The sequence below is a fragment of the Armigeres subalbatus genome, chromosome 2 (genome assembly GCF_024139115.2).
Source record: "Armigeres subalbatus isolate Guangzhou_Male chromosome 2, GZ_Asu_2, whole genome shotgun sequence".
Classification (NCBI taxonomy): Eukaryota; Metazoa; Arthropoda; class Insecta; order Diptera; family Culicidae; genus Armigeres; species Armigeres subalbatus.
Genome location: NC_085140.1, coordinates 64,377,233 through 64,391,949, shown reverse-complemented (window position 1 = coordinate 64,391,949; position 14,717 = coordinate 64,377,233). Strand labels below are relative to the sequence as shown.

The following is a 14,717-nucleotide window of genomic DNA, read 5'->3' as shown; positions in this document are numbered from 1 at the left end:
CACATTTTCTTAAACGTTCTGGAAAACGTGACTGATGTTCCCGAATCCATGAATTAAATCATGGTGTATTTTTGCTGGTTCACGAATTCGGGAACGCTTTTTTTGCGTGCATAGAAAAATAACGAATATACATTCTACCATTGTTGCACCCCAATTCATCCAAGAATTCAATTGAGTATAGCCCTCAAGCACCTTGAAAGTTATTAGCATTTTTTAATCGTTTGTGCTGTTTGTGATCCATAGAATTGAATTGTACCCTGTACCACATTTTTTGGAAATCTTATGTTACCTGGAAGGCAACACATGACATATCCAATTTGATTCAAGAATCGCCAGAAATATTGATATATGGACCACTGGGACCATATACCATATGCATATCCAAACCTTCTTCACGATACAAAAGTCTCGTCAGCCTAAATTCGAACCACGCATATTATTCGATCCGCTGTTGCCTTGGCTAATCAAATCCACATTGCTCCAAATCCACAGAGTTATCTGCCACAGCTGATCTTGATCGATTGTGAAAATTGTATGTGGCCTCATGAAATTTTCAGAAAGGTGCTCGTTAAAATATTGATAGAAATGAGAACATTTTGTTGGAAGAGGAGGGCAAATTTGGGTTCGTTCAGCAATTACGAAACGCTAGATTTTGCGCTTTTGGACCCCTGCCTTCCTCTTCGTAACATTTTGAGCATATGCACCAGAGCAATCGCAATTGCACAGGGAATCAATAATGGATGGTAGCATGGGGCCCTCCTTAGCCGTGCGGTACGACGCGTGGCTACAAAGCAAGACCATGCTGAGGGTGGCTGGGTTCGATTCCCGGTGCCGGTCTAGACAATTTTCGGATTGGAAATTGTCTCGACTTCCCTGGGCATAAAAGTATCATCGTGCTAGCCTCATGATATACGAATGCAAAAATGGTAACCTGGCTTAGAAACCTCGCAGTTAATAACTGTGGAAGTGCTTAAGGTGATTATAGAATGAAGCCCGTGGTGAATTTCAAATTCACCACACGTTTATCTACATACATTTCCAAAAGCCCAAATCTGGCGTAATAGTTTTTGTTCAGTGTTAAAACTCAAATCATGATTGTTCACCATAACTAAGCAAACGATCTACCATTATTTCAGCCACATACGCGTTATGGTTCTTTCATCTCGTGCTCTTGAAAAAAATATTGGAAAAGCACGTGGTTTACAAAATGGCCGATTTCTGGCTTCATTCTATAATCACCTTAATGAACACTAAGCTGCGAGGCGGCTCTGTCCCAGTGTGGGGATGTAATGCCAATAAGAAGAAGAAGAAGCATGGGATTCGCTCTACAACTTCAATGTGCACAATCCGAGAGTTCTAGAAATTTAAATAGTCAATATCGGCGCTGGCCACGTCCTCACAGTATATCGGGGATGGATAGGAATTGATGATACAATCACTTACCCACTGCAAGCACAGAACACCTCTGCACTCACTACGAGCTCATGCAGGATTTGATCGGAATCTGACAGAGGTTCGTCTTGGTTAACGGGTTGCCAATGTGATAGTAGTGAAAGCGTGGTATATTCTAACTGAATACCGAAACAAGCTTTTCTGCTCATTCCGAATTCTAACAGTTACCTGCTAGAAATTGGTCAAGATGTAGGTATAGGAGAGTACAAGGAAACGGTATGAAAGCCCATTTCCAGTTCTAGCGATTGCTAGAACATAAGAAATTTATGGAAAAATCAAAGTAGGAGGAATGGAATGGGCCTGTGATTGAACCCATGACTTCTTGCGTATAAGACAGAAGTGGTAGCCATATGACCACCAAGTCCGTATACTCACCCTTTCCCTCGTAACGTTTTTTGCTTGATAGGTTTATTTGCTTGCCTCCTTTTATTTGTATAACGTTACTACCTTTCCGTTATAGCGTTACAGAATTTGTATACAGCCTTGTTTCAAAAATCAATGTTTGATATAACTTACTCAATTTCAAGGACAAGGTTGTCAAATGGACTATTTTGTAAACAGGAATTCAAACGTCGTTTCCAAAACATCATGGAGGCATTAAAAAACTTAGAAGTTTCACAACAAAAAAGTAATCTTTCGAAATCTAGTACTATTTAATATTTCATGCAAAACATAGTTGTCGCAGAAATGGGAGGAAGAAGCAGATTAGAAATATACACACATAAAACCGAGCCAAGATTGGCCTGACTCAAACTTTAATAGCAAACTCAGAAATTCAAGCTCAAACTAAAATTCAGAAAACAGAATTGGAGATTCAGTGGAATTCATTTCGCTAGCCGGAAAACTTGCAAGATCAGAGCCTTTCTGGAGTTTCAGCAAAGCATTCCTGTCATAATTTTGAGCGGTACTTTAAAACTTTCCCGAGTTTTTCCTAAATATTTGGCTCAAAATTAGGAAGCAAGCACGTTCAACCACTATTTCTTCGCTTACACCAAATCGGTACTTCATTTCACTTACCTTTAAATGTGCATTCGAAAGCTCATCAATTGTTCTTCAAACGGAGATTGTTCCAATAGAATGCAATAGAGTCCATCATTGTTGCCTAAAATCTTACCTTCAACTATTGGTGCTGAGTTCTAATAGTTGCGATATTTTTTAATTCATGTTGCTATAGTTGCAAATCCCATTGTTCTTATACGGGACTCGCAACTATAGGAGCACTAACGCAACTATTCATGCAATGCAGAGAACAAGATAAGGTATTTCAATGATACTTTACCAATTTTTAAGCAATTATCAACCTATTTCATTTTATTTAGTATGATGACAGGTCAATAAGTTGATTGACTATATGGGTTGCTGCGATTAATAGGAACGCCTACGACTATTGGATCATTTACCCTACGATTTAATGAGTATATTCGGAAAAGTGGTTGTCTGTACTTTCTTGCAGAGTTTCAGATTCATCATTCATCAAATATACGTATGAACTGATATGAAATGATTCCAGTTTTCCTTTTGCGAACAAAACATTACAGGTCAGTTAAAAAGCCGTTTGGTGCGCTTTGGCTGAACCCCTACCAAATACAGAAATGCCATAAATATGAATACAGTCGACTCTCTACATCTCGATGTTCTATATCTCGATATCTTTCCCTATGTCGATGGTTTCCTCAATCCCTTTAATCTACATACATTTGGACTTCCTACATCTCGATAATCTCCCTATCTCGATATATCTCTATCTGGGTTCTGATCATATTTTGTTCAGGATTCACTCTCTTTATGTCGATATGTTAAAATTTTTAGGCTACTAGACCATCTTTGGACAACAACAACCACATCAACAACTGGAAACGACATTTCAAGCAAAATTTTTCATAACGACGTATGTAACAAAAGTAAACAAAACGGGGTTTTTAATACAACGTGACAATCACACGCGGCTTTATATAATACGCATCGATTTTACTGATTTCAGATCTTAAAATTCTTTAATTCGATCTTTTTGCGAATCGACGTATGTAAAAATTTCTATTTTTGAAGTCTCACTGTTACATACGTCGCTTTAACATATGGGAACTGAGAGCGACCTATGTAACAAAAAAAGCAAAACAAAACAAAACTGCAGTTGCGTCAATCGTGCAACTATGGAAAACCGACCAATGTACACCGACGTACGTGTAGCATACCGGTGTATGTATAATTTTATTGTTTTTCACAGTGAATTTGAATGAACTGAGCTTTGCTGTGAAGCACGCTTATTACGTGTCATGTAATGATGCATGCCAGCGGAAAAAAGTATTGAAAAAAGATTTAGTTTTAAAACAGTTTTAGAAAAAGTTTTGCCAACTTTCTGCAAAGGATTTCTCGAATCCTCATAATTGTTACATACGTCGTTATGAAAAATTATGCTTGATTTGTTTTGTTGTCGTTTTTCATAGCAACGATCTTTTTTGGATGTGGTACCCATTTCAACTTTCCTTCCATACCTCGATCTCTCCCCATCTCGATGGTCCCATCAATATCGAGATGTAAAGAGGCGACTGTATAAACAATACATAGCATTGGGTTGCTTTGATCAATAGTAAGGACAATATTCATTGGATGCGCTTCGAATTTTCCAGGATTCCAAATAATTCTTGAAATAGGGCACTATACGGACTGCTTTGTCTCTCTCGCGCTGCAACAACTTTAGAAGCAATAGTTAAAACTGGATAGATAAATGATCAATCTATAGCACATTTTCTACGTAGATTTCAAACAATGTAGGTAATCATTCGCAAAAAAATCTTTACACCAATTTTTTTTCTCCTATGTGATGTAATCTGATGTGATGTAATCACGTTGCTTCTGTCCCCCGCAATCATATGAAAAGTCTCGACTACGTGAATGAATGAGCTACCCATCTATGTTTTTTTCGCGAAGAGTCATTAACTGACACGGAATAAGAATGTTAAATTAACCTTTTTTTCGGTATCTTCATAAGTAGCCAAGTCATAAGATCGTGTTGAAAAATAATTAAGACAATTATAGCGGCAACAACAACTAAGACAATAATTAAACTCCGGAAGATAATACATCAGATCATCATATACCAAAGCTCGCAAACATTTCCTAATTTCTGTTTTTGTTTTTCTCTTTCAGTAGTACCTTATGGACGATGTCAAGATTTTGGCTACGATGGAGCTAAAGGTAAGTCACAAAGGATGTGAAACACTTTATTCACACAACAAACAACATTTCAAGATTTGAATAACAACTCAAAATCGATTTATTTCGAACATATATGTATACCTACATTCTTAAGCAATTTTGTAAATCTATGTGATACGTGAAATAATAGTAGAAATAACGTGCACAGTCAATAAAATGCGATTATATTAGATAGTGAGTTTGAATGAAGTGGCCATAAAATTAAAACACAATCAACAATCAATCTGGAATGGGAAATGTACTTACTTACAATCAATTTCAACGAATGGCTCCTACCTCCAGATCTGCGCATTCGATGCGCACATGACAGTATCAAGCTTCATTGAAACTAATATTGACAACATTATCCAGAATGGCCTCCGCACAAATTGCAGTCCAATTATATAATTGTGCTTTCATGGTCATCTTATACCCAGCAAGCAGGGGTCGCCATTCACGCCCGATTGGACTGTAGTCCTCCTGACAAACTATCTAACTACTATGTAGGGGCCCGCTAATGAAGCGATTGACTGAATGATTGTCATTGCGCTCGTACCAAAAGGCACGTGACCCAAATGTGTCGTTGGGCGTTTTATTGAACACCCTTTAATGGGTGACAATCATGAATTAGAACCTCGCCCTCGCGTGCTCGTGGACAAGGCTATCAATGTCAGGGCCGTGATGAGTGGCGCCACAATTTCACTGCGGGAGACAGCCGTTAATATTCACAAACTGAAATTAATGCTTATCGATAGAGATCCTTTCAAACTTGCGATATTGTAGCGCATGTTGGGTATGAATCTTATATAGGTGAAAAGACGGCTTTGACAGGTTTGTTTCTATTATTGTCAGGGGGGTTTTTGTCGACCAAATTTCATGAAATTTGGCCACAATATTCTTTGATAAGCAAATAATGTTGAGGCCAAATTTGAGCATAATCAGTCATAAAAAAAACCCCTGACAATAATAGAACAAAACCTGCCAAAGCCGTCATTCCCCCTATCATGTTTATTAAAAGAACGGAAGGATTGATCAAGACTGAGGGACACATATATGAAAAATCTAAAATCATTTTTTCGAAGCTGATACCCCCTGAAAGTAAGGATTTTGCTCTCAGTAGCTTTTATGAAAATGTATAGAAGAATGAATGCCATCCCCTACTTTACCTCTGGGTGGCGCTGTAGTCATTCAATGCCGCTCATTAGTGATATTTACAATCTTTACATTATTACGAAAAGGCTCCCGATAACCGCCGGGTATTCGTCAAAAAACACTGTTGCTCTGTCACCTCTTTCGATGCAACTCAAGGTCGATTTTCTATGTTTTTTTTTTTGATACGTCGATACCAGAGTGTATGTAATTAAGAGTGGCGACATGTGCCGAATTTGACAGGTCTCCTGCTCGTTTGGAACACGATTTTGTATGGGAATGACAGATGAATTGTGTTCCAATTCTGACAGTGTCGCCACTCTTAATTACATACACTCTGGTCGATACGATGTTCTGCCGGACTCCAGTCCAGCGCTTGCTTGCAGATTTTGTCCCGCTCTTTCACAATGTGTAGCCGACCCACCTTAATTTACGCTCTCGAGTGTCTGTTGATATCTGTTTTTGGTGACATCATGTATGAGCTCGGTGGTCTAGTGGCAGCTGCTTCTGCCTTATAAGCAGGAGGTCGTTTGTTCAATTGAGCGATTCCAAGCAACAGCATCAAAATTTAAGAAAATTTTTAATTCATGATTTTCTATTGAGTTGAAATTTTGCACAGTTTTTCAATTTCATCTAAATCGTCATTTTTCGATATCAAATCTTCATATTGAGTCACGACTAACTTTTCAAAAGGGTGTATGTGAAAATGGTTCAAAAATATTTAAAAAGCTGCACAGCAAAAACGGAATGTTCGATTGTTATGATTTTTTCAGCAAAGTTAGACAACTAAATGGTGATTCTTAAGAAAATGTGCACAGTAAAAAAAAATTTTTTTGCCTTTAAAAATATCATTTTGTCACAAAACTCAAATATCTCAAAACCCTATCTTTTTTCGAACGTAATTTTTTAGGAAAACGGTCCATTATATTAGCTATCTACCATAAAAATTTGGTGATGGTAAACTAATAAACAAAAAAGTTATGACATTTCAAACATTTCACAATTTTCACATATAGTAAACAAAAAAATTTCCGTGTATTTTTTTTAAGAATTGCAGTTTGATGCAGATTTTATTGTTAAGGGCCTTGCGTGAGTTAAACAAGTTGTTTGTATGATATTCCATATTTATGTATTCATCGATATTATGTATATTATATGTATAAATATTATATGCATAAATAAATAAAAATGAATTAATATTATCCTAAGTATTAAATTAAATGTGGCAGTTACACAATGTTGTTATAGAAACTCTAAGAGTTTTGGGTTTGAATTTTGGTATGGGTTATGATATCATGAAAACAGTTTATTAATACTTATTTTTTATTTATTTTTATTCAAATTTTTTAAAATATCGAACACTTTTGAATTATTATCAGCACAGTTTGAGTATAGTTTTGCTTTAATTTTATTTTCCGACAATGGAATGAAACAGTGAAATTTTTGGGTTCCTTGGATCGTTTTCGCGTTATTAAATTGCTCGCTGAGCTCTGAAGCCTTTATTTCGTACTCTTCAGTAGTAGTAAAACAAAATGATAATTTGGTTAAATCTTTTTCTTTTCTACGATTTGCCCAATCAAAAGTTCTTTCGCAGTTTTAATTGGATGCTCACGTTCTTTGGCTAAACTTGCTCTTGTGGCCATGCGCTTTATTGTTCCTCAATAGCATCACAAGGACCTTTGCCATGTGATGTAGCAAAAAATGCCATTCTGCATCAATTCCGTACATTGATTTAAATTGACATAGGCTCGAAAAATTCTTACGATTTTTGTACTGCGACGCTGCTCCATCAGACATGAAATATATCTTTTGACTTCTTTATGCTTATCAACGCGTAAAAAGTTAATCATTTTTCAATGAACAAGTTTACGGATACTGAATCGTGTCTTAAATCTTCGGAAATTATAATAAAACTTAAGTGTTCAATTTGCGTACTTCCATTAAAATAAATAACGAATGGATGAATTGTAGCTTGTTGTACGTTCCAGTGATGGGACTGCACTTCATCTTGCAATACAAAGCTGTAATTTTCAGAAAAATCACAAATGACTAAAAATTCACCATTTTGTAATGTATTTTTCGTATTTTTTAAAAGGCTGGATTGTTCTGTTTTAATGAAATCGTGAGGGATTAAACTTTCTAATTTCAAGCAAAAATATGACACAAACTCATCTACAGGTTTTACAATAGTTTCTATGTCACACCTATCCGTGGTCACCCATTGCTCAAATGATAACTGATCAATATATTTTTCTTCAAACTCAGCGAATAAAGTATTTTCCAATGATGAAGAATCTGGACAATCCGAACAAGATCGTAGATAGCAATTTGATGTTGTATTTTCACACAAAAGACTACCAGTTAACATTTTAATATCCTTTGTTAAATTGATTCTTTTCAAACTATGTAAAATAAGATTAATATTCTCATGGGTTGTGCACACACACACATTATGTGTTCCTGAATTGGAAAGAAGCTTACATTGCCTTGGCCGAAGGCTTGCAAATGAGGAAAAACCTATTTTAATATTATCGTGAATTTCCTTGAAGCGTGTGTACGCTTCTTTCAAAATCGTCATCATTAATCGTTTTTGGATTGCTTGACGCTTTCCATCTTTTTACTGATACATAATCTTTTTGACCAGGCATAGCTCGACTTACTTCATCATCTTCAAAATATTGAACTACTATTTCTTTTGTCTCATCTGTTAATGCAGTACTAGACCTAGTATTTTTGGTTGAAAGACAGTTATTCTTCAATTGTTTTGCCTCTTTTACTGTATATCTATTGGTTTTGAACTCATCAATGGCATCCTGAATAGACCACGAACTTGGCAGCATCGACAAAATCAATGATTTTTCTTTCCTTGTCGTGGCTGCATTCGAGAACCTTTCCTTCATATTTATAATTACCTCATCGTAGTCTGTATTTTCCACATCATCAGGTCCTAATTTGAAGAGGTTTCTTCGTACAGCTTCGTTTATTTCACGGTATTTTTCTCCGGGTAATAAACGTAGTTCATCTTACTCCATTTAATCAGGTCACTTTTATCCCAGCTATGCCCTCGTTAAAGCGTTCGATGTTGACCTTTTGGATACACTCATCTTCCGATTGATTTGTTGAAACAGATTTCGCTGATGGTACGGTGGCAAGGCTCTCAGCACTTAATACTTCTGGTAATTCCTCAGTTGTTGTCGATACATCTGGCAATTCCTCAGTTGCTGTCGTTTTCGAACTTCCTGCGCTCTGCTCAACCGATGATATACAGATTGCTCTTTTGTCAACGTTTAGACGGCAGGACGTGCAAATGCGTAAATTTGTATTCAATGTGGACATTGGAGCATAACCAGTCGCTTTCAGTTTATCTATGGTGCTTTCGGTGAGATTTCGTAACTCTTTTGAACGCTTTTTTCCATCAAACGACCTACAACAGTTGAGAAAGCGGCTACTCATGTTGTTCGTAATATTTCAGTAAACAAAATCACTTTTAAGTTTTTACTGACTAGTTTGGTGTCATTTGCTTGACTGAAGAAAAAATTACTATAAGATCTTTAACAACCTTAGTAGTAGTATTTTTTTGCTTTTTCGTGAAACATTGTCATGGTATGTACCTATCATGCATTTGTTGTTGTTGAAGAGACCCGTTTCCTCCCGATCATTAAGTCTATTCTCTAAGAGGTATATTTTTTGCAGGTAAACTATAGACGTACACGTGTATATAAATCTTTGATTTTGCAGCTTTTGTCTTAAAAATAACATTTCTGATATGTTTCTATCAACGTTATTATCAACAGGTTTCAACACTATTAAAAGAATTTTTCGCCAGTCACGTGCAATGAAAATTATGACACTATCAATACTTTTGATCACAACACTGGATCGTGTCTAAGTTTCTTATAGATGCTATGAATAATTAAATCAAAATATCATGAAAACAACTTGTTTAAATCACGTCCCTTAACAATAAAATCTGCATCAAACTGCAATTCTCGAAATAACTTACACAGAAAAATTTTTTTATTTACTAAATGTGAAAATTGTGAAATGTTTGAAATGTCATAACTTTTTTGTTTATTAGTTTACCATCACCAAATTTTTATGGTAGATAGCTAATATAATGGACCCTAAAAAAATTACGTTCGAAAAAAGATAGGGTTTTGAGATATTTGAGTTTTGTGACAAAATGATATTTATAAAGGCAAAAAAATTTTTTTTACTGTGCACATTTTCTTAAGAATCACCATTTAGTTGTCTAACTTTGCTGAAAAAATCATAACAATCGAACATTCCGTTTTTGCTGTGCAGCTTTTTAAATATTTTTGAACCATTTTAACATACACCCTTTTGAAAAGTTAGTTGTGACTCAATATGAAGATTTGATATCGAAAAATGACGATTTAGATGAAATTGAAAAACTGTGCAGAGTTTCAAATATTTTCGAAATGGTCGCTCAGGATCGACTGACATGCCCCCGTGGAATGCCTCAATTGTAGGCTCGCTCTTTTCCTACTTTGTATTTCTATCTTTGTTCTTTCTGTGTTTCACGTTATAACAAAGTTATTCCTACTGTTACTGTGGTGCATCAAAATCCGTACACCTAAGCACCACTTCGTAATACGAAGAAGTCTCTAGAAAATGAAAAACTAATGCAAATAGAACGTTCGTCTACATCTTTTTGAATAGATGTCCAACTAGCCATCCTTCTCCTTTATTTTCTTTTTTCTTGCATTCGCAAGGACTTGATAAGGAGAGATCTCGACTATTGGAGAGTGCATAGCTTCCATCAAAGAGATAGTGATTAATCCCATATCAATATCTTTGGTAACGGATAAAAATGATGCTACTCTCACCATGATGTACCACCTAGGAATTTGTGCGAATTGATCAATGCTTATGTAAATGTTAATGGCTGTTTTTTTAATGGCATCATCGATGAAGTCAGCTCTCGAAATCCAGTTGTTATGCCACCAGGCCAGAATTATAAAACGTTGACATCGGTTGATGAATTCTTGAAGTTTCTGTGTGATCTCTGCTGATACACAACATGTCTCACAAGCGTTTAATCAAATATAATTAGTATAAATTAGTCATTTGTCAGAATTGTTATTCTGAGCAGACCGGTTGAATTTTCGATACTTTTTGAGGTATACTGTGAATATCCTTCATCAAATTTACGTATGAGTTAATACGAAATTATTTCCGTCTTCTTTTGTGAACAAAATACCACAAGTCAGTCAAAAAGCGGCTTGGTGTGGATTGGTTGAACCCCGAACAAGCGGGGTTTTGTGAACTCTATGGCCAACATGGAGCCTTTTGTGGAAAATTTTCAAGCTCCGCGAGATAAAGTGAGGACTGGTTCACGTCTGGGGCATTTGGAAACGCTGAAACTTTGAGTTTTGGACTAATCGTGCAAGATTTATCGAAATCTTCTACCGAGGAAGGCAAGGAGGAACAACTCAAGAAGGACTTCGAAGATTCGAAAAAAAATTGGTTGGATATCGAGAACGGGTACTTTGATGTGAAAGATTTTCTCACTTCTCACAGAGACCCTCCGACAACTGCAGTCTTTCGCTCCGCCCTGCCAATCCCCTGTCAATTCTCGAGATCATCTTCCTGTGTTCAAAATCTTCTCTCAGTGTTAACCAAAGAGACAAGAACGTTGGGGGAATCTATTGAAGTGACGGGGGCAAACTTAGTCGTGGCATGGCAACTGCTAGAGCAACGGTTCGAGAACAAAATAAAATCATAGCTCGAACGCTCATGGAAACTTTGTTGAATGCTGACACACAGAGACATTAGGAGCGTGCTCATAGCTCTCGTGAAGCACCAAAGTAAGAGGACTTGATGAAGTTTCTACGGGACCATCTTTCAACGTTACAACCTCTGGCATCCCAGAAATTTCGAGGATCGGACCATGGAAAAACGACGGTCAAGGTGAAATTTGGCTCTACGCTGACAACCACCACAGCTCAGGAAAAAAAATTGTCTACACTGTCAAAATTTCTTTCACTCTCCGTTCAAATGTACCTCCTTGAACAACATGAATCCCCCGCAAAGACTGGAATCATTCAAGAAAGCTGGCCTATGTCTGAATTGTCTTTCCTCTTCCCACTTGGTACGGGCTTGTCCCAGCTCAGTTTGTCCCGTTTGCGGCCAAAAGCACCATACGATGCTACACTTGCGCTCAGCATTCAGCAACCAACGGTTCCAGCCAAAGACAAGATCACTCGCAATCGCAACCCCCAGAACCCACAATTCCACAAAGTCAGCCCTCAATAGCCAAAATTAATAATTTCTCTGCTTTAGAATCGCAAAGCTCCACCAGCGCGCCCTCCTTTGATTTACTTGATACAGAAAACAATTTAGTTTCCATGTTATCGAGAAACATTGCACAGCTCGACAAACCATGAAACGATAGCTGAACGTTGTTTTGAAGTCATGTCTATCTGACTATTTTTCTAACTAACACTCACCCAGACTAACTACATATTAAGTCATGTTACTGCTGTTTCATTGTTAGGTTTCCATTATAGCACTCAAATAAGTGTTATAATCAATTTTATGCAACTCATTTGAGTACTATACAGCAATATCCCGATTTTATCACCCCCTGGTGAATTTTGGTGTAATAAAATGGGACATGTGCCATTTTTTTCAATTTATTTCACAAATATGAATCAGTTTATGACTTGGAAAGGCAAAATGTGTGAACGGTACTAGAGGTGTGCGCCGGTCCGATATTCAGCGGCGACGGCGTTGGTCCGAATTTTGGCCTTCGGCGGCGATGCTTTCGGCGTCACGCCGAAAGCCATTTTAGCAGCCGGCGGCGGCGGCGTAAATCGGCGTGGCGATTTTTAATACGTTTCTTTGAGATTTTTTTTGTTTTTTTTTCGGAATATTTTTTCGGAATATTTTTTCGGAATTACCAACAGAAGCTCTTTGGAAATCCAAAAGAAAATTGTTTTGAATTTCAGCATAAGATTTTTTGGAATTTACATAAGAAATTGTTCCAAATTACTACAGGAAAATGTTCGGAATATTCGCGGAAAGTTTCTGTTGAGTTTCTGTTGAATATTTTTCGAAATTAACTCAGAAAATTCCAAGGAGCGACTAACTCTAAACTTTCGACAGTATCCAAAAATACTAACAAATACTAGCGAAAAACTACGTCGTATCTACGCTAAATTGATCGAAGAGCCCTGGTTGGGAAAGCATGAAACACAACGCCACCGAGTCGATACAGTCCGCCCAGTTTTAGGCAACACATGATTTCAGTCTCCTTTAAATTCTTAAAAAATCACTGAACAACTATTTCTTTTACTATTACTTTTCAAGCAACAGTTTTGCAGTTATCGGACCGTTGAACCTCAAAACGATGTCAAACAAAGCCGATGATAGCTGCATTGTGCTGCACCATTAGGTGCACTTCTATTGCATGTGAGGTCGATGACAACCGTTTGACTTCTAGAATGCGTTGCAGTTATCGAATGACTAGTGTATTGTCCATAAGAAATTCTTGGGAGATTCCATATGATGAAAGCAAAATACGGTCAAACTGGAAATTTGACCAAAAAAGTCGTTTTCCCTAACAGCTCGTTTGGTTGAAATAGTCATTTGGCCGAATAGGTCATCAGCCCGAAATGGTTGTTTGACAGAATGGGTAATTTGGCCGAAAATGTTGTTTGGGCCAACGAGTCACATGGCCAAATGTCAATTCTTGAACGGATAATATGGTCAAAAATTACCACCCATTTGGCCAAATGACAAATGACCAAATGACGAATAGTTCATTTTTGACCGAAAATGCCGTTTGAGTAATGGTCATTTGGCAAAAAAAATCCAATTGGCCCGAAAACGTCCTTTCTGCAAAACAACCCTTTCGACCAAACGGTATTTTCTGTCAAATGACAGGCTAAACGACTTCTTACAAAATTTAATTCTTACCAAACTGAATTTTTGGTAAAATGATCTATTTGGTCAAATGACTTTTTTGGCCGAACGGCATTTTTATTCGAATGCTCCTTTCGGTTGTATGTTGCGTTCGGTCAAACAATTTGTGACCTGATATCAGTTTAGATAAACGTTCAGTTCGTCTTGGCTACATGGAAATGGGTTAGAAGACTTTTGGCTTAACGGCCAATATCGACTTAAAAAATAGAATGGTCACGGAATTGTGTTCAAATGTCATTTGACAATTTCGCCAAACGAGTGGCAATTTTTTTCCATTTCTAGGAACTTTTTTTTCAAATGGACCTAATTGATTCTGACCTCGATTTTTGGAATAATGATTGTGCTCTTAATTCAAATTATTTTGATCAACTCATGCCAACAGAAAGAAAAGATCTGGTAGTATCTGGTAGAACGAAATATGTGGCATAGAGAAAGTATGAATCGTTTCAAATTTCAAAGTCAAATACAGTTACGCCTATTTGAAAAAAGTTCCTAGATATTATTACCAAATGGCCAAAAGGCATTTTTATCTAATGACTACTTATACGTTGTCAGACTACTTATTAGGGACAACGGCTTTTTCAGGCAAATTACCAGTTTGGCCATCTGGTACTTTCGGCCAATCGAATTTCCCAAGAATATCCTATGGACAATGATTTTTTTTGTAGAAATTAAAAAAAAAATCCATAAACAAGTTCGAGCAATTTTCCGTTGAGTTTCCCAGTTTTTTTTTTCTTCGAAATTTACATTTTAAATAATCTTCCGCGGAAGCTTTAAAGAATTTTTAAAAATTTCAGGGAGTCTCCCGCGAAAATTCCGAAGAGTTTTCTGTTTTAACGTTGGATATGCTAAACTAGTCATTTTAATTAATCTAAATTGAGAAAATCATCGTTAAAGCATCTTCTAATCACTTAATCGTACAATTATGAAGGAAATTCTTTGTAAATTTTGAAGAGCACTCAACAAAGACT

At 36.7% G+C, this 14,717-nt stretch overlaps 1 protein-coding gene across 13 annotated transcripts in view; it reads left to right on the top strand.

Annotated features, from left to right (window-relative positions):
• LOC134208761 (carbonic anhydrase 2) overlaps window positions 1-14,717 on the top strand; it is a 112,551-nt gene that overhangs the window by 68,555 nt on the left and 29,279 nt on the right. For 12 of the 13 annotated variants that reach the window (XM_062684677.1, XM_062684671.1, XM_062684669.1 and 9 more), the window contains exon 3: window positions 4,600-4,647. In XM_062684677.1, the coding sequence (XP_062540661.1) occupies window positions 4,600-4,647 (48 nt within the window). The remainder of the gene's footprint in view (window positions 1-4,599; window positions 4,648-14,717) is intronic. The other variant, XM_062684681.1, reaches the window with a different exon arrangement.